This window comes from Ascaphus truei, chromosome 4 (genome assembly GCF_040206685.1).
Source record: "Ascaphus truei isolate aAscTru1 chromosome 4, aAscTru1.hap1, whole genome shotgun sequence".
In the NCBI taxonomy this organism is placed as follows: Eukaryota; Metazoa; Chordata; class Amphibia; order Anura; family Ascaphidae; genus Ascaphus; species Ascaphus truei.
In genome coordinates, this window is record NC_134486.1 from 204,721,741 (window position 1) to 204,736,930 (window position 15,190).

The following is a 15,190-nucleotide window of genomic DNA, read 5'->3' on the forward strand; positions in this document are numbered from 1 at the left end:
ACGTTACTGTACATGCTAGCCGACAATTTCTTAATACGAAAAAAGCCATGTTATAACTTGCTTGTAAGTGTTTTTGTTAAGTTTAAGGGGTGCACATTGCCAAAAAAATTCGTTTGTGTTCACGGTATGACAGCTCTGTAGGTCCTAACACTGCTGCACCTGCAAAAAATCTCTCGTAACCTCTCTAATAGAGAGCTGTGTGCAGACAATTTAGTGTGTTAAAATCATAAAAGATCACGTTACGTCCTGTTCAGAAAGGGGAAAGACCGTTAAGCAGGAAAGGGTTCAGTAAAAAGTACATTCCTTTATGCCAACAATCATTTTTACACTGCTCATCTCTGTTGCGTTTGTTGTAATTGCTTTTTCCAACACATACAAAAATATACTGACTAATTACTTCTTAGAGGCATATTTTATTTTCAAATTTCTAGCTTTTGATTTTCAATATTTTAGCATTTTCATGCAACAACAGTGAAATATGTTTAGACAAAAATGTTACCACACTGTCTTTACTCAGGAGCACTTACTTGAATTAGCGGAAGGATTTTGTATCTAGACCTTAGTTGCAATACTGTTTTCTAAATCATCAGGGCGCAAGATTATTTAGGGGGGGCTCAGATGGTGTGCGGCGAAACCTGGGGGTGGGCAGATGCTGTGCATGGGCGGCCAAGAAGCTCAAGCTCCGTGCTGCTGCTTCTCTGTGCTGTGGATTGCTGCTGGGGCGGGGCTTCTCTCTGCACACAGACAACCCCTCCTCCTCCTGTCTGTTTGCAGCTGCACAAGGGGGACCAGAGCATGCTTGTACTCTCCCCCCCCCCCCCCAGGTGAAAGTGTGTGACTGTTATGATTGTATGTTGTGTTGTGTGTGTTGTGATTGAGTAGGTGTGGTGTTTGTTGTCTGTGGGTGTTGTGATGGTGTGTGTGTTGTGTCTGTGTTGGTTGTGATTGAGTGTGGGTGTTGTGATTTGCGTGTGTGGTGTGTGTTGTGTTGTGATTTTGTGTGTTGTGTTGGTTGTGATATGAGTGTGTGTTATGATTATGTGTGCTGTCTGTTGTGATGTGTGTTGGTGTTGTGATTGAATGCAGCAGTGCTCAAACTGGGGGGGTGCAAGATTATCTAGGGGGGCGCATGTGGCGTGCGGCAAAACCTGGTGTGCGCGGGACGGCAGATGCTTTGCGCAAGAGGGCGAAAAACCTGTGCGCGGGCAGCCGAAGATGATGTGCGCGGGCGAGCGAACCGGATAGTGCAGGTGGCGGCCACGTGATTGTGTGTGTGCGCATGAACGGGGGGCATGGGGAGGAGCACGCCCCAGCGCTGTGATGTCAAACGCCCCTCCTTCCGATGTCTGCCCTGCAATAGCACTGTGGTCCTGCTCTCCTCCGCTGGCAACCTGCTTCGCTGTGATCCTCTGCAAGTGAAAGGGTAGGCTGCACCTATATCAATCATACTATGAATGTACAGAAATAAAGAAAAAAAAAGTGAAAAAACAACATTGAAAATGGAAAAAAAAAAAAATACATAATACTGTAGGTAGGAGTGTGGATGACACTGGGGACAGCAAGCCAAAGAGCAGGGAGTATAAAAAGGCAAATGGGAAAATGAAAAAAGAGAGGGAAGGGAGGTAGCAAAGAGGTTGATGAATGCCCCCCCCCCCAAAAAAGGATTGCCTTTGTGCACGTACGCTCTCCCAAGCTTGGCGCTTGGGGAGATAATCAAAATTGACTTTGAAGCGCGCTCAGCAGCAGTCAATGCGCACACACACAGCCACATACAAAAATAGCCCTGATCCACGCCCCCCCCACTCGTGCTTGCAAAATTATGCAGGACACCCTGTGCTCATGATTGGAGAGTTGGTGATGTCACCGCTCTCAGCGGCAGCGTGGACGCAGCCTAATTTTGCAAGCGCGAGCTGTTGAAATATGTAAGTATTTAGACATATTTGTAATTACATTGTATACCGTTTAATAAAGGTTTTTTTTTCATGTGATTTTGATTACATCAGGCGGGGGGAGGGCTGAGAAATTTCATGGATGAAAAGGGGGGCTCGGCATAAAAAGTTTGCCCACCCCTGTAAATCTAAATCATAAAAGTAAATGGGTTGACTGATTCTCAATGAGTTGCAGGCCCTTATGTCAGTAAAAAGGGTTGTATTCTTTGAGCGCTGTGCAAACCATGTGCACCCAGGGGAGGTGCATCTCTCCTTTGTTCACATGGCAGTATGAAACGAGGGAGGAGATACAATGCAGGATTTCCACTTTTTGAACTATATGCATGGACCCTATTTGGGTTGGTTGTTATCCTGTATATATTGTATTCCCTGGCTTATAACTGTGGACCATAAGCATCTTTAGAAACCGATGAGCCATTAAATATTCCATTGGTAGAAAGGCTTCCCTTAGGAATGAGCTGGTTATTTCTACCCCCAGTCATTTCATCTGCCCTGCAGGTACTGTAGTAGTGTCCAGTCAATATATCCATCGAAGGGGGGTGTTAGCCTGTGGAGTCTCTGGATCGGATGGAATTCAGGAGTTCGAACATAAGCGGAGTGCTGGAAGCAGAATAACAACGCTGGTATATGCATCAATAGTCCTGTTAGGAGGCTAGTTGAGTCATCTGAGAGCTGGAAGTGGTGCTTATTACTGAGGGCTCCTGGAAGGGTGTTTTAGGCCTTTTAGTACTTTTCAACGTTCTTGAGCTTTAAAGATGCAGGTTAATACTCAGAGGTGATGATTTGTAACGGAGTGCTCACCACAAACAAGGCGTAACCGAGAGGCCGAGGTGGGGATTGATATATAACACCAACCCACAGCCACATGGGCACGTCTGGAGTGTTGATAGGTCGAGGTGGTCGGGGTTGGAGAGGTATGGAGGGTCAGAGATACTTGCCGATGTTGGGGTTGGAGAGGTATGGAGGGTCAGAGATACTTGCCGAGGTCGAGGTTGGAGAGGTGCAGATCGTCGTTGGTAGCCGGGGTCAGGATTTTAGAAGAGCGGAGTCCAGAAGAATAGACGAGGTCAGAAACAGAGGAACTAGGAACTGGAGGACAAGATAAAACTGTGGAGGCAAGGGTAGCAGAGAACACTTCGCACATAGGAAGGTTTATGCTCAGCCGATTTGCCAGTGGGCCGGCTGAGCATATAAAGGAACAGGTTTGAGGAAGCGCGTCAGAGAGAGTGTGTGAGATGGGAGGATACGGTGCAGGAGACAGGTGTGGGGAGGATCCCAGAGGCGGAGAGATGACGCTGCTCGTGCACGCTGACTGTGCTGCGCACTGCTGACGTTGCCGTGTGGGCGGAGTCTGGAGGTGGGACCGGAAACAGTAGTATTAACCTCCGCGCTTAGCATGGCGGCTGGTCCCAAGAGAAGAAGAGGCGCCATGGAAGGAGCGTGGGGCCCGATCACGGGTTGGGGTAAGTGACGAGTTCTCCGAGCGCGTCGCGAATCACGTATCCTAACATAATTTAGATTATTGCATCATTAAATCAGTAAGGCTGCGGTCCCAGTCACTGCCACAGCGCACGGCTCGGCGTGCGCTGTGCGTGTAAGCAGCGCCCCTCAATGGGGGAGGGCCCAGTACGCACCTTCCCGCTGAAGGTGCAGCCGTGCCGTGCTGCAGGGTTTTTTTTCAACTCAATGAAATTGAGTTCAAACCCTGCGACGGAGGCGTGGCCACGCCCCACCGGCGGTTCACCCAATGAGGGCGAACTAGCCGCTTGACGTAATGGCCACACCCCCGCAAATCCCCGACCACGCCCCCTCCCGTCGCAAGCTCCCTCTCTCCATGTCAGACCGCAGATCGCGGTTAGCGCTGTGGACTCGCCGCCCCCCCCGCCGGGCGTGCGTGTCACAGACATTACTGGGACCGCAGCATCATGGACCCCTGCAAGTTTGGACCAAAGACTTTCAACCTACGGTATGTTGCAGCTTGCAGTGCTTTTTATTTTTTATTTTTTATTTTTTTGTAAGAGGTGAAACAAATGTTTTTAGTAACTGTGCATGCTTGTGTTAAGATACTAATTCACACAACATGACATTGAGAAACATGATATGCAAGATATGCCGTTTCCTCTGTCGCTCTACTGCTAAAACTAACACAGAAACTCCTTCTTTCCCATCTCAACTATTGTAACCTCCTGCTGTCCTGCTGTCCAGCCTTCCTGCCTATCACCTATTTCTCCTTATATCTATCGTAAACGATGCTGCTAGAATCACTTTACTCTCCTAAATCTGTCGCCATGTCTCTCCTACTGAAATCCCCTTGCTGGCTTTCTATCAACCCGTATTACACGCTAAATTCTCCTCACTTTTAAGGCTATACTCTCCTCTGCCCCTCCTTACATCTCAGCCCTAATATCTCACTATACACCATCACTTGCGTTCTCTTGCGTTCTGCATAAGGATATCTTCTCTCTAACCCTTTTGTATCTAAAGCCCCACATCTCTGGAATGCCCTTCCCCTCAATAGCTGACTAGCACCCTCTCTATCCACCTTTAAGATACATCTTAAAACCCACCTCCTTTACTATGCATATGGGTAGCTCCGTGTCTGATACTATACACCTCATACATCGACCTTGGCCCCTTGCAGACACACTTACCAGAACACTTTTCTACTGTCTGTTCGTTCTTCCTACTTACCACTTAGATTGTAAGCTCTTTAGGGCAGGGACTCCTTTTCCTAATGTTAATTTCATGTCTGAAGCACTTATTCCTATTATTTGTTTTATTATTTTGTCAAATTTATTACTACTGTGAATAGCTATATAGATAATTGGCACTATATAAATAAAGACATATTTAAATTCATACACGCAGGGCCGCCAACAGGGGGGTAACAAAGGTAGAGGTGTCCCGGGCCTGGTGGTAGCGGGGGGCCCGGCGGCCAGCAACTTGGGCCCGACCTCTGGTCAGGTGCGGCTGCCGGTCCTTTCCCGGCTCTCACTCACTGCAGATCTCTATCACTGTCCCACACCGACGGGCCTCTATGACATCAGCACGCCGGAAGTAGGCTTGGCCCAGCATCCGGCGCGCAATGGTTATGGAGGGAGACGCGACGCAGAGGGAGAGAGGTCTGCAGTGAGTGAGAGCCATGGCCAGGCCGCAAGAGGACCGGCAGCTGGGCTTGGTCACAGGTTGGACCTAACCCAAAGGTAAGTCTGTTTTTAATAAAATATATGTATTGGGCAAGTGGGGGGGGTCTTATTTATATGTATTGGGGGGGTCTTTTTTTTTTTTTTTTTCAACTTTCATTTTTTATTTGTGGATATCAGATATACAGAAACACACCTCCCATAGGCGTACATTACAGATATTCCACTTTTAACAACCGTCAACAATGACAGCATCAGACGAACGACATAAAGGGAAGCAGGACAAGACATACTGGACTCACTGGACTGGTGGGGTGGTACAGAGGGTAGGAGGGGGAGGGAGGAGGGGTGCTCTTGCCGGCTTCTGGAGAAGGGTTCCTGCGATCCGATGCGACAACTTCATGGCACTGCTGACCTTACTGCCTATTGTAACTCCTGGGTGGCACTACCTAGTGTATCCTTACGTCAATGTCCTGTCTGTCCCGTCCAAGGAGAACGCATTTGTGTATATTAATGCAGAATTGTAGCGGCGTCCACCCCCGGGATGTTGGATTGGTCTAGCCACGGGCTCCAGACTTTTAGAAATTTGGTGCCAGAGTCATTGACCCAACTCGTCAACTGTTCCATCTGGCACACTTGCCAAATTCGGTTCCTGATTTTGGGGATAGATGGAATCTTATTCTGCTTCCACAATGCTGCGATCTCACACCGGGTGGCGGTCGCGAAGTGCGTGACCAGTTTGTGTGTCTTTCTAGACATTTCCTGAGGCCGCCTGCCCACTAGGAACAGCCACGGGTCCAGGGGGATCTCTAATTCGAGAATCCCTTGCAGCCAGTCTCGAATTGCTTCCCAAATCGGGGCCACCCTTGCGCAAGACCACAGCATGTGTTTAAGGTCAGCCGATTCCCCGCACTGTTTTGGGCAGAGCGGCGAATAACCCCTGACAAATTTAGCTAATTTCACTGGGGTATGGTACCACCGCATTAGGACCTTATATGCGTTCTCCTTCAACGTGACACATATTGAGCTCTTTGCGGCAGCTTGCAATATGTGGTCCCAGTCTTCGTCCTCTAAACTATCCCCTAGATCTGTCTCCCATTGTCGCATGTATCGCAGTCGGGGGCGGTCTATATGAGCCGGACAGACTACCTCCCTGTACATCCGAGATGTCAGTCCTCGTGTGTCCGTTGATCTGGAGCACAGCTGTTCAAAATTAGTTCGTGCAGGACGAACAGGAAATTTGTTATAAAATGCCCTGACCTGGAGGAATCTAAATAATTCTGAATTTGGGAAATTTGATGTCTCTTTGAACCAATCGAACGTCTTGATAGATCCCTTACCCCCCAGGTCTTTTAATCGATTGTACCCTGCCTGCGTCCACTTTACAAATTTATCGCTCAACAGCCCCGGAGCAAAGTCCGGGTTGCCCCATAGGGGGGACATTAATGTGTGGGGGGTGGTTAAGTTAGCTTTAAATTTAGATGTCTCCCAGACCGCTAAGGAGTTCGCCACTGCGCAGAGCGGCGTTCCAATGTCTTTTTTGCATCGTTTTGGTAGCCAGATCAAGTTATGGAGTGCAACTGGCGCACAGCATTCTCCCTCCAATTCTGTCCATCTTCTATTTGTGGGGTCCGCATGCCACAGAATGATTTGGGTCAATTGTGCCGCTTTATAATACGCCATCAAGCAAGGTACCGATAGTCCTCCCTTTGTCACTGGTTTTGTCAGTAGACTTCTTGCAATTCGTGGGCGTTTTTTATTCCAAATAAATTGTATGATGTGAGTTTGAAGGGCTTGGATCTCTGATTTAATTACTGGTATTGGTAGGGTTTGAAACAGATATAATAGCTTGGGCAACAGATTCATCTTTACGCTGTTAATCCTGCCAAACCAAGATATCCCGTAACCCGCCCAAACCCTGAGATCCTCCTTTAACTTCTTCATCATCTTGGGGAAATTTGCCTTGTACAAGGTATTGTAATCCCTGGTGATGTATACCCCTAAGTATTTGATTGCGGAGGTTTGCCATTGAAAATTAAAGTTAAGTTCCAGTAGTTTTTCAGTTGGTTTTGGCAAGTTGATATTGAGCGCCTCTGACTTAGCCTGGTTAATTTTGAACCCTGAGACCATGCCAAAGGTGCTCAGGATCTCAAAGACATTGGGCAGGGACGTCAACGGTTTAGAGATAGTTAGGATCACGTCGTCTGCATATAATGCAGCCTTGTGATGTTGCTCTCCCAGTTGGATTCCTGTTATATTGGGGCTTAGTCTGATATGGGCTGCGAGGGGTTCAATACAGAGAGCAAAAAGTAATGGGGACAGCGGGCAACCCTGACGGGTCCCACTGCGAATATTGAATAATTCTGAAGGGAAGCCCTGATGTCTTACCCTAGCTGTGGGTCCTGCGTAGAGTGCCATTATTGCCTCCAGGAGGCGGCCCCCGAACCCAAACACTCCAAGCGTCTCTCGTAAGTAGGACCAATCAATACGATCGAATGCCTTTTCGGCATCCAGGCTCAACACCATTGACGGTATACTTTTCTTTTTCGCCAAATCTATCAGATCAATTACCCGCCTGGTGTTATCTGCTGCCTGTCTGCCTGCGATAAAGCCCACTTGATCCGGATGGATCAAGCCCGGAAGGACACTACCCACCCTGTTTGCTAGCAGTTTGGAGAAGATTTTTAGGTCCGAATTGATCAGGGAGATTGGCCGGTAGCTCTTGCAGTCTGCCGGGTCCTTACCGGGTTTGTGGATCACTGAGATAGACGCCTGGAGCATCTGAGCCGGGAAGGGCTCTCCCTCCAGGATCCCATTAAATAATTTCAATAGGTGTGGGGCTAGCGTTTTACAAAACTTTTTATAGTACAAATTGGAGTAGCCGTCAGGGCCTGGAGCCTTCGCTGGTTTGAGGGACTTAATTACCTCTGTAATCTCTTCCAGGGTGAAATCACCCTGTAGGGCCTCTCTTTCAACCCTGCCCAGGGTCGGAAGCTGTGCCTCAGCTAGAAACCTCTGTAACGTAGCTGATGTTTTTTGGTTGTGGGTGACCTTATCTCCATCGTATAGTGTAGCATAGTATTGTCTAAATGCTTCCACTATTTGTCTCGGATCGGAGGTAAGGTCACCCCGCTGGGTTTTAATTGCCGCTATCCTAAAATTTGGAAGCTTGTTTCGGAGCTTATTGGCTAGTAAGGTATCTGGCTTGTTGGCTTTTTCATAAAATCTGCGCTTGGACCAGGTCAACTCCCTCTCGGCCTGGGATGATAACATTAGATTAAGGGCCGCCTTAGTATCTATCAATTCCTGCCACGTGTGCTGGTTTTTATCCACGGAATGCTGTGCAGTGAGGAGTGTTAATTTCGCCTGCAGCTCTTTTATTTTAATAGTTTTCTCCCGCTTCCTCTTGCCAGCTATATTCATAAGAAATCCTCTGAGAGTAGCCTTATGGGCTTCCCAGAGTGTGGCTTGCGATTGTACGCTTCCTATGTTTTCTCTAAAGAAATCCTTTATCCGGTCCCGTATCGCCCTTTCAGTAGCGGGGGCTTTGAGAAGAAGCTCGTTGAGCTTCCAGTTTGCTCCGGGTCTGTCGAGCCCTATCAGTGTGCACCTCAGCTCAATAGGTGCGTGGTCGGACCACGAGATCTCGTGGATCTCTGTATGGCCCACCACTGGAACCACTCTGTTTGATACTAGGAAGTAGTCTATGCGGCTATCTGTCATGGGGGTGCGAGTAAAAGGTGTATTCCCTGGAAGTTGGGTGTTGCTCCCGCCACATATCTATCAGCTGGCAAACCTGGAGGCCGTCGCGTATTGTTAGTAAGTCCTGTCTGTGGGCCGCGTTAGATTGAGTGCATCTGTCTAAGTCAGGGTCCAGTGTTCGATTTAAATCTCCCGCAAGGAATATACTGCCCTTAGCTAGTTTATACAGTTTAGCAAAAAATTGCTCAAAGAAAACCGAGTCCTGTTCACAAGGGGCGTAGATGGTTGCTAATGTGATTTGCTGGCCTTGTATAGTGCCCGTCAAGATCAGAAATCTACCCTGTATATCAGCATGTTGTTTCTCTATGGTAAAGGCGAGCCTATTATGTATAATAATTGCCACCCCTCTTTTTTTGACATCTGCGGATGCAAGATAATATGTTCTATAACTTTTATCGAGGAACTTTGGGTGGTTTAGACGGGAAAAATGCGTTTCTTGTAGGAAGACAATGTCAGCTTTCCGCCGATTGTAATCCCTGAAAGCAATTCTCCGTTTAGTAGGACTATTAAAACCCTTCACATTATGGGAAACCATAGTAATATCATTACTCATCTGAGCTGTATATTGTGGGTGAGCTGTGTAACGGCCGCTGTCTCCGGTGGGTTCTTTGCGCCTGCCGCTTCCGTCTCCGGCCTTCAGATGGCCTTCTCCTCTCCAGTGTCGCCGGAGCTGTGTCGGTAGCTAGGGGGATAGGGGGACTGACACACAAGGGGGGTGGGGAGGGAAACATATACACACATAACAAGACAAATATTAGAACAATGGTCACATGACTTAGGTACCAGTACCCTAGTCCTGCGATCCTAGCCCTTGGGTAAACGGCGGGGGAGCTCGACCGCCCTCTCACTTGGCATCCCTCCCCTTCCCATGCCGCCTCCCCCTCCCAAGGGGCTTCGTCGGTAACCACTAGCCTAAGACTGGCTAGTCCCGACCTGGAGTACATGCGGAGGTCGGGGCCGGGTTATAACCCCCCGCCCCCTCTCCGGTTAGCTGACAGAATCTATAGACAGAACGTGGAACCCCAACTAGAACTTTAACTATAACACGACCCCTTAGCGGTATCCTGCCCCTGTTCTCGGGCACTGCTTTTCTCCCCTATTTCCGTATCTATTGGGGCTACCTATCCCCATTCAGCTACCCTAGCTCTCTCTTCCCCTTCTTTCATGGCCTTCGGAATGGGATTGTGCTACCTCCCTCTTTTTAAGAACACCCTTGCTTGGGAAAGTTCTTCAGTGCCTGCATCTCTTCTCTTCTTACCTCCCCCCTCGTCGCCTGATTTCCCCGGCTATTTTTATCCTTCCGTCTGTCATCTGTGGGCTCTTTCTTTCCGTGTTCCTTTGCGCTCCCCTTCCTTCTTTAACATACCTCATCCGTCTACTGACTACACTTTCTGTAATGTCTTTTCTTTTTTTACTTACTCGCCCTTCTCACTTACAGTACTACTTCCGCTTCTTCGCTCCCTCCGCCTCTCTCCCATCTCCTAACTTACTCTCGCCCTGCTCTCTGTACACATCCCCCGTCTTTTCTCGCAACCTGCCTTCACCTTTCCTGACCTTATTCGCCACTACTGATCACTTCCCCCTTCCATCTTACAACTTCCACTACTGCCACTCTTATTCTTTTGCCCTTCTACCCCTTCCTATCCTTCCTCTACCCAGCTATCCGCCCCCTATGCCTATTCCTCTTAGCCTCCTCCACTCTCGCTATATTAGAGGGCGCAGTCTGCCACTACTCCCCTCGTCTCTGTTCGCGCCATGTCCCTATTTCAGTCTCACTCCCTGTTCATGGGGATGTATACGGGCCAGTTCGCAACGTCTGCGCAGACTCTCCTGACTTCCGACACGGCCGAGTTCCGGTGGCCCCTGTTCTCCCGTGGCCATCTCCTCAGGGGCTGTGACGGCATCTCTGCGCCGTCCCTCTGTGTTGTCCGCGGCAATTCCGCCCCTCGTAAGATGGCCGCCGTTACTCCCGCCTCTTCCGGTGACGATGTTCCTCCTCCACCATCTTGGATTGGGCTGACCTGCGAGGCGGACGCCTCTGAAGCCGCTCCTCCATCTCGATCTAGTTTCCCGCCTGAAGAGGGATTCCCGCCTTCTCCTCGACCTCCTTCTGCGTTTCACGCTGGGGGACCTTCCATCGCTGGATTAGGCGCCATGACTGGGCCACGAGGTGAGTAATTAGTCCTATTGTTTTTTCTTTTCCAGGGTGCATTGTAGCTTCGCTTTTAACCCGGAGACGGTTCTTATAGGGATCTTTATCGTGGGGGTCTCCGTCATACGGGGTTCTACCGTGTCAGCGTCGGGGCTAATGCAACTTAAACGGGGCAACAGGAGAAGAAGAAAAAAACATATTTCATCTTAACTTTGCAACTTCGGGGTTTTGGACCTGGTAGGGTGTCAGAGTCCGCTTCACTCGGTCTCTCCTCTGGGTGGGCTTCCCACTGTGGTCCATGCTGGGTCCATCGCTGGGGGGTCTGGGTCGGCAGCTGTGGTACCAGGAGCCAGCCCCAGCTTCTGCAGGAATTTATTTCCCTCCTCAGGGGCTTTTAGGTGAAGAGGGCGGCCATTGCGAATCACCATGAGACCGAAGGGAAAAGTCCAGCGGTATCTGACTGCCTTCTCCCGCAGTACCCTGGTGATGGGCCACAGGTCCCTTCGGCGAGCCAGCGTGATAGGTGAGATGTCCTGAAAGACAGCGATTTTAGCCCCCTCAAACTCCATGACAGGCGTGTTTCTAGATTTCTGCCAAATCTCTTCCCGGGTGCGGTAATAGTGTAAACGCACTATGATGTCCCTTGGTAGCTCATTGGGTTGGGGTTTTGAACGCAGCGCCCGATGACACCGGTCCATCAGTAATTTATCTTTAGGGGCCTCCGGGCAAACGTGCGCCAACCACCGCTCTACGAACTCCTCGCAGTCCACTCTGTCTTCTGGGATCCCGCGGAGGCGCACATTGTTCCGGCGATCCCTGTTCTCCGCGTCCTCTTGCCGTTCGCGGAGTTCATTTATCTGAGATTGCAGATCCGCTGTGACTTTAGAGGTTTTTTGAATGGCCTTAGTGTTCTTGTCAACCCGCACCTCCAGTTCTTGCGTCCGGGTTCCCAGGCCCCCCACTTCTTTAGCTAGGGCTCGTATTTCAGCTTGTAACACATCTTTTAGGTCCTGATAGAGCCTTTCAATATCACATCTCCTGGCCGATAGGAGCCCCTGGTCGTCCGGGTTTCCCTCACCTTCCGACTCGGAGCCTGTCCTCGATGCGGGGGCCATTGCTGTCACTGCCCTGCGGGTTTTCCCTTCATTAAAATATTCTGGTAGCCCTCGCTTTCCGGGGGTCTTCGTCGATTTCTTCGACATCCTGGGGACTTCTTGCAGCTTATGGGGTATTTTCAGTGAAATTTGGTGCAATATTGCGTTCTGTCCGTTTATTTCTGTTGGAGAGGGGCACAGAGCTATAGAATTATGCCTCCATGCTCTCCAACCTCGCGCATGCGCTCCGGGGGGGTCTTTTTTTATATGTATGGGGGGGTCTTTTATATGTATTGCGCAAGTGTGGGGCTTTTTAAAATATTGGGTGAGTGGGGGGCTTTTAAAAATGTTTTGGGGGAGTGGGTCTTTTTAAAATGTATTGGGGCAGTGGGGGCCGTTTTAAAATGTATTGGGGGAGTGGGGAGCTTTTAAAAATGTATTGGGGGTGGGCAGTGGGGGGCCATTTTAAAATGTATTGGGGGAGTGGGGGGCTTTTAAAAATGTATTGGAGGTGGGCAGTGGGGGGCCATTTTAAAATGTATTGGGGGAGTGGGGGGCTTTTAAAAATGTATTGGAGGTAGTGGGGGGACTTAAAATTTTACTGGGGAGGAGTGGGGGTGCGTTTTAAAATGTATTGGGGGTGGGGAGTGGGGGGCCATTTTAAAATGTATTGGGGAGTGGGGGGCTTTTAAAAATGTATTGGAGGTAGTGGGGGGACTTAAAATTTTACTGGGGAGGAGGGGGGAGCTTTTTAAAATGTATTGGGGGAGCTTTTTAAAATGTATTGGGGGGGCTCTTTAAAATGGAGTGGGGGTGCTTTTTAAAATGTATTGGGGGACTGGGGGGGGCTTTTAAAATGTATTGGGGGGGGGTGGGAGCGCTTTAAAATGGAGTGGGGGTGCTTTTTAAAATGTATTGGGGGACTGGGGGGGCTTTTAAAATGTACAGTATTGGGGGGTGGGAGCTCTTTAAAATGGAGTGGGGGTGCTTTTTAAAATGTATTAGGGAGTGTTTTTTTTTAATGTATTGGGGGGAGTGGGGGGGCTTTTTTAAAATGTATTGGGGGGTGGGGGGCTCTTTAAAATGGAGTGGGGGTGCTTTTTAACATGTATTGGGGAGTTTTTTTATTGTATTGGAGTTTTTTTTTTTTTAATGTAGTGGGGGGGCTTTTTAAAATGTATTGGGGGGGCTTTTTAAAATGTATTGGGGGGAGTGGGGGTCTTTTTAAAATGTATTGGGGGGGAGTGGGGGTCTTTTTAAAATGTATTGGGGGGAGTGGGGGGCTTTTTAAAATGTATTGGGGTTTTTTTAAAATGTCTTGGGGGGCTTTTTAAAATGTATTAGGGGCTTTTTAAAATGTATTAGGGGCTTTTTAAAATGTATTAGGGGCTTTTTAAAATGTATTGGGGGGAGTGGGGGGCTTTTAAAAATGTATTGGGGGCGAGTGGGGGGCTTTTAAAAATGTATTGGGGGGGATAGGGGGGGCTTTTTAAAATGTATTGGGTTGCGTGAGAGGACAGAGCGAGGTGAGGAAGTGAGGAAAAGGGGGTGTAAGAATGAGACGCAGGGGAGAGAAATATATGCGAGGCGGGAAGGGGTGGGATTGTGGAACGGAGTGAGACGGAGGGGGAGAAATACATGGGAAGAGGGTGGGAGATAGAGGGGACTCATGAAGTGTGAAATGGGGGGGGGGGGCTCGCAATACCGCCGTGGCGGGGGGTTAGGAGGGGGGGGGGGGGGGTCAGATGTAACTCTAGTCCTGGGCCCCGGGAAATCTGTCTGCGGCCCTGCATACACAGGACAGTTTTTCATCAAAGATGTTTCACTTAAGCATCCCAAGATCATCCACTTCCCCTTTTTCCTGTCTGATGTTTACAGTTTTTAGCCATCGTTAATATTTTAACTGTCATCTCCCTTTACAGAAATTAAAACAGAGTCAGGAGGATTGGGCACTTCCATTGATCAAGGAGATCAGAGCAGACATGGAGACTTATTATATCCTGAAATCTGTACTTTAGAACTGAATTTACTTTCCGCTGACCACACGAACTCAAGCTTGGTTACCCATGTGTTTCATAGTTTCTTGAAAATAATGAGGACCAAGGAAAGAAATGCAATGTTACTAATACAACAGGTACAGTATGTTATGTTACTTAATGACCAATGTTTGCTATTCAGATATATTCAGTAGTATACTTTGCTTGTCTGTTAGCTTTCAGGATAGTGATATTTAATTTCTGGCACTGGTTCAATAGCATTAATAAATTATATTTCTGGTCATTAATCACCCACTGCTAGCTTCTGTTCAGTATCTCCGTTTACAGTAACGCATCTTGCTATTTGAATAAATACATAAGTAAGACACAAAATCAACAAATCGCTAGGCAGAATTGTGATTAAGGGCCATATTTATAAAGCAGTTCTATCCCATAAAACACAATTCTGCAGGACTTACAGCCTTACAGGACTCTGCAACTTGTTTTATGGAATAAAACCGCTTAGTTAATGCGGGCTTAAATGTTTTGGAATATATTACACTACACTTTGCCTCAAATAATTTAATATGTCTAGATTATTATTTATTTTTTGTTCTTTGACAGTTTTTTTTTTGTTTTGTTTCATTTCCTTTTGCAGGGAACAATAAAAACTTTATTGATGGGTTTTCAACACATTTTGACAAATACCGATCCTGATTTGTTAGGTCAGTGATTATATTTGTAACTTCTACAATATCGGTGTGTTCATTAATTTTCTTAATACGAAGTCAGAATTGACTACATTCTCAGTTGTTTGTTTAGGTATTCTAATACTAAATAGCTAGAAGTGTGGTCATGATAATTACATCTCCCTTATTTTACAACTTTTTATTTTTTAATAGAATTTCAAATGTTCTGTAAAACCTGTCTCTAAAACACTTGCATTTAATACTGAAGATTGAACAAAATAGTTATTTCAACAAGATGAAATACCAGACTGCAAAAAAATGAGGAAAGATTGGAGGGAGCAAACAATGTTATTCCTGCATGGATGGACCTCTAGACCTCTCTAGACCTCTCTACACATCTAGCACACTGAATATGGAATACAGGT

General features: G+C 47.8%; 1 protein-coding gene across 1 annotated transcript in view; it reads left to right on the forward strand.

The window, feature by feature from the left end:
• Positions 1-15,190, forward strand: part of LYST (lysosomal trafficking regulator) — a 377,263-nt gene that overhangs the window by 153,772 nt on the left and 208,301 nt on the right. Inside the window, 2 exon segments of the mRNA XM_075594997.1 lie at positions 14,023-14,234; positions 14,735-14,801. Of these exon segments, the coding sequence (XP_075451112.1) occupies positions 14,023-14,234; positions 14,735-14,801 (279 nt within the window).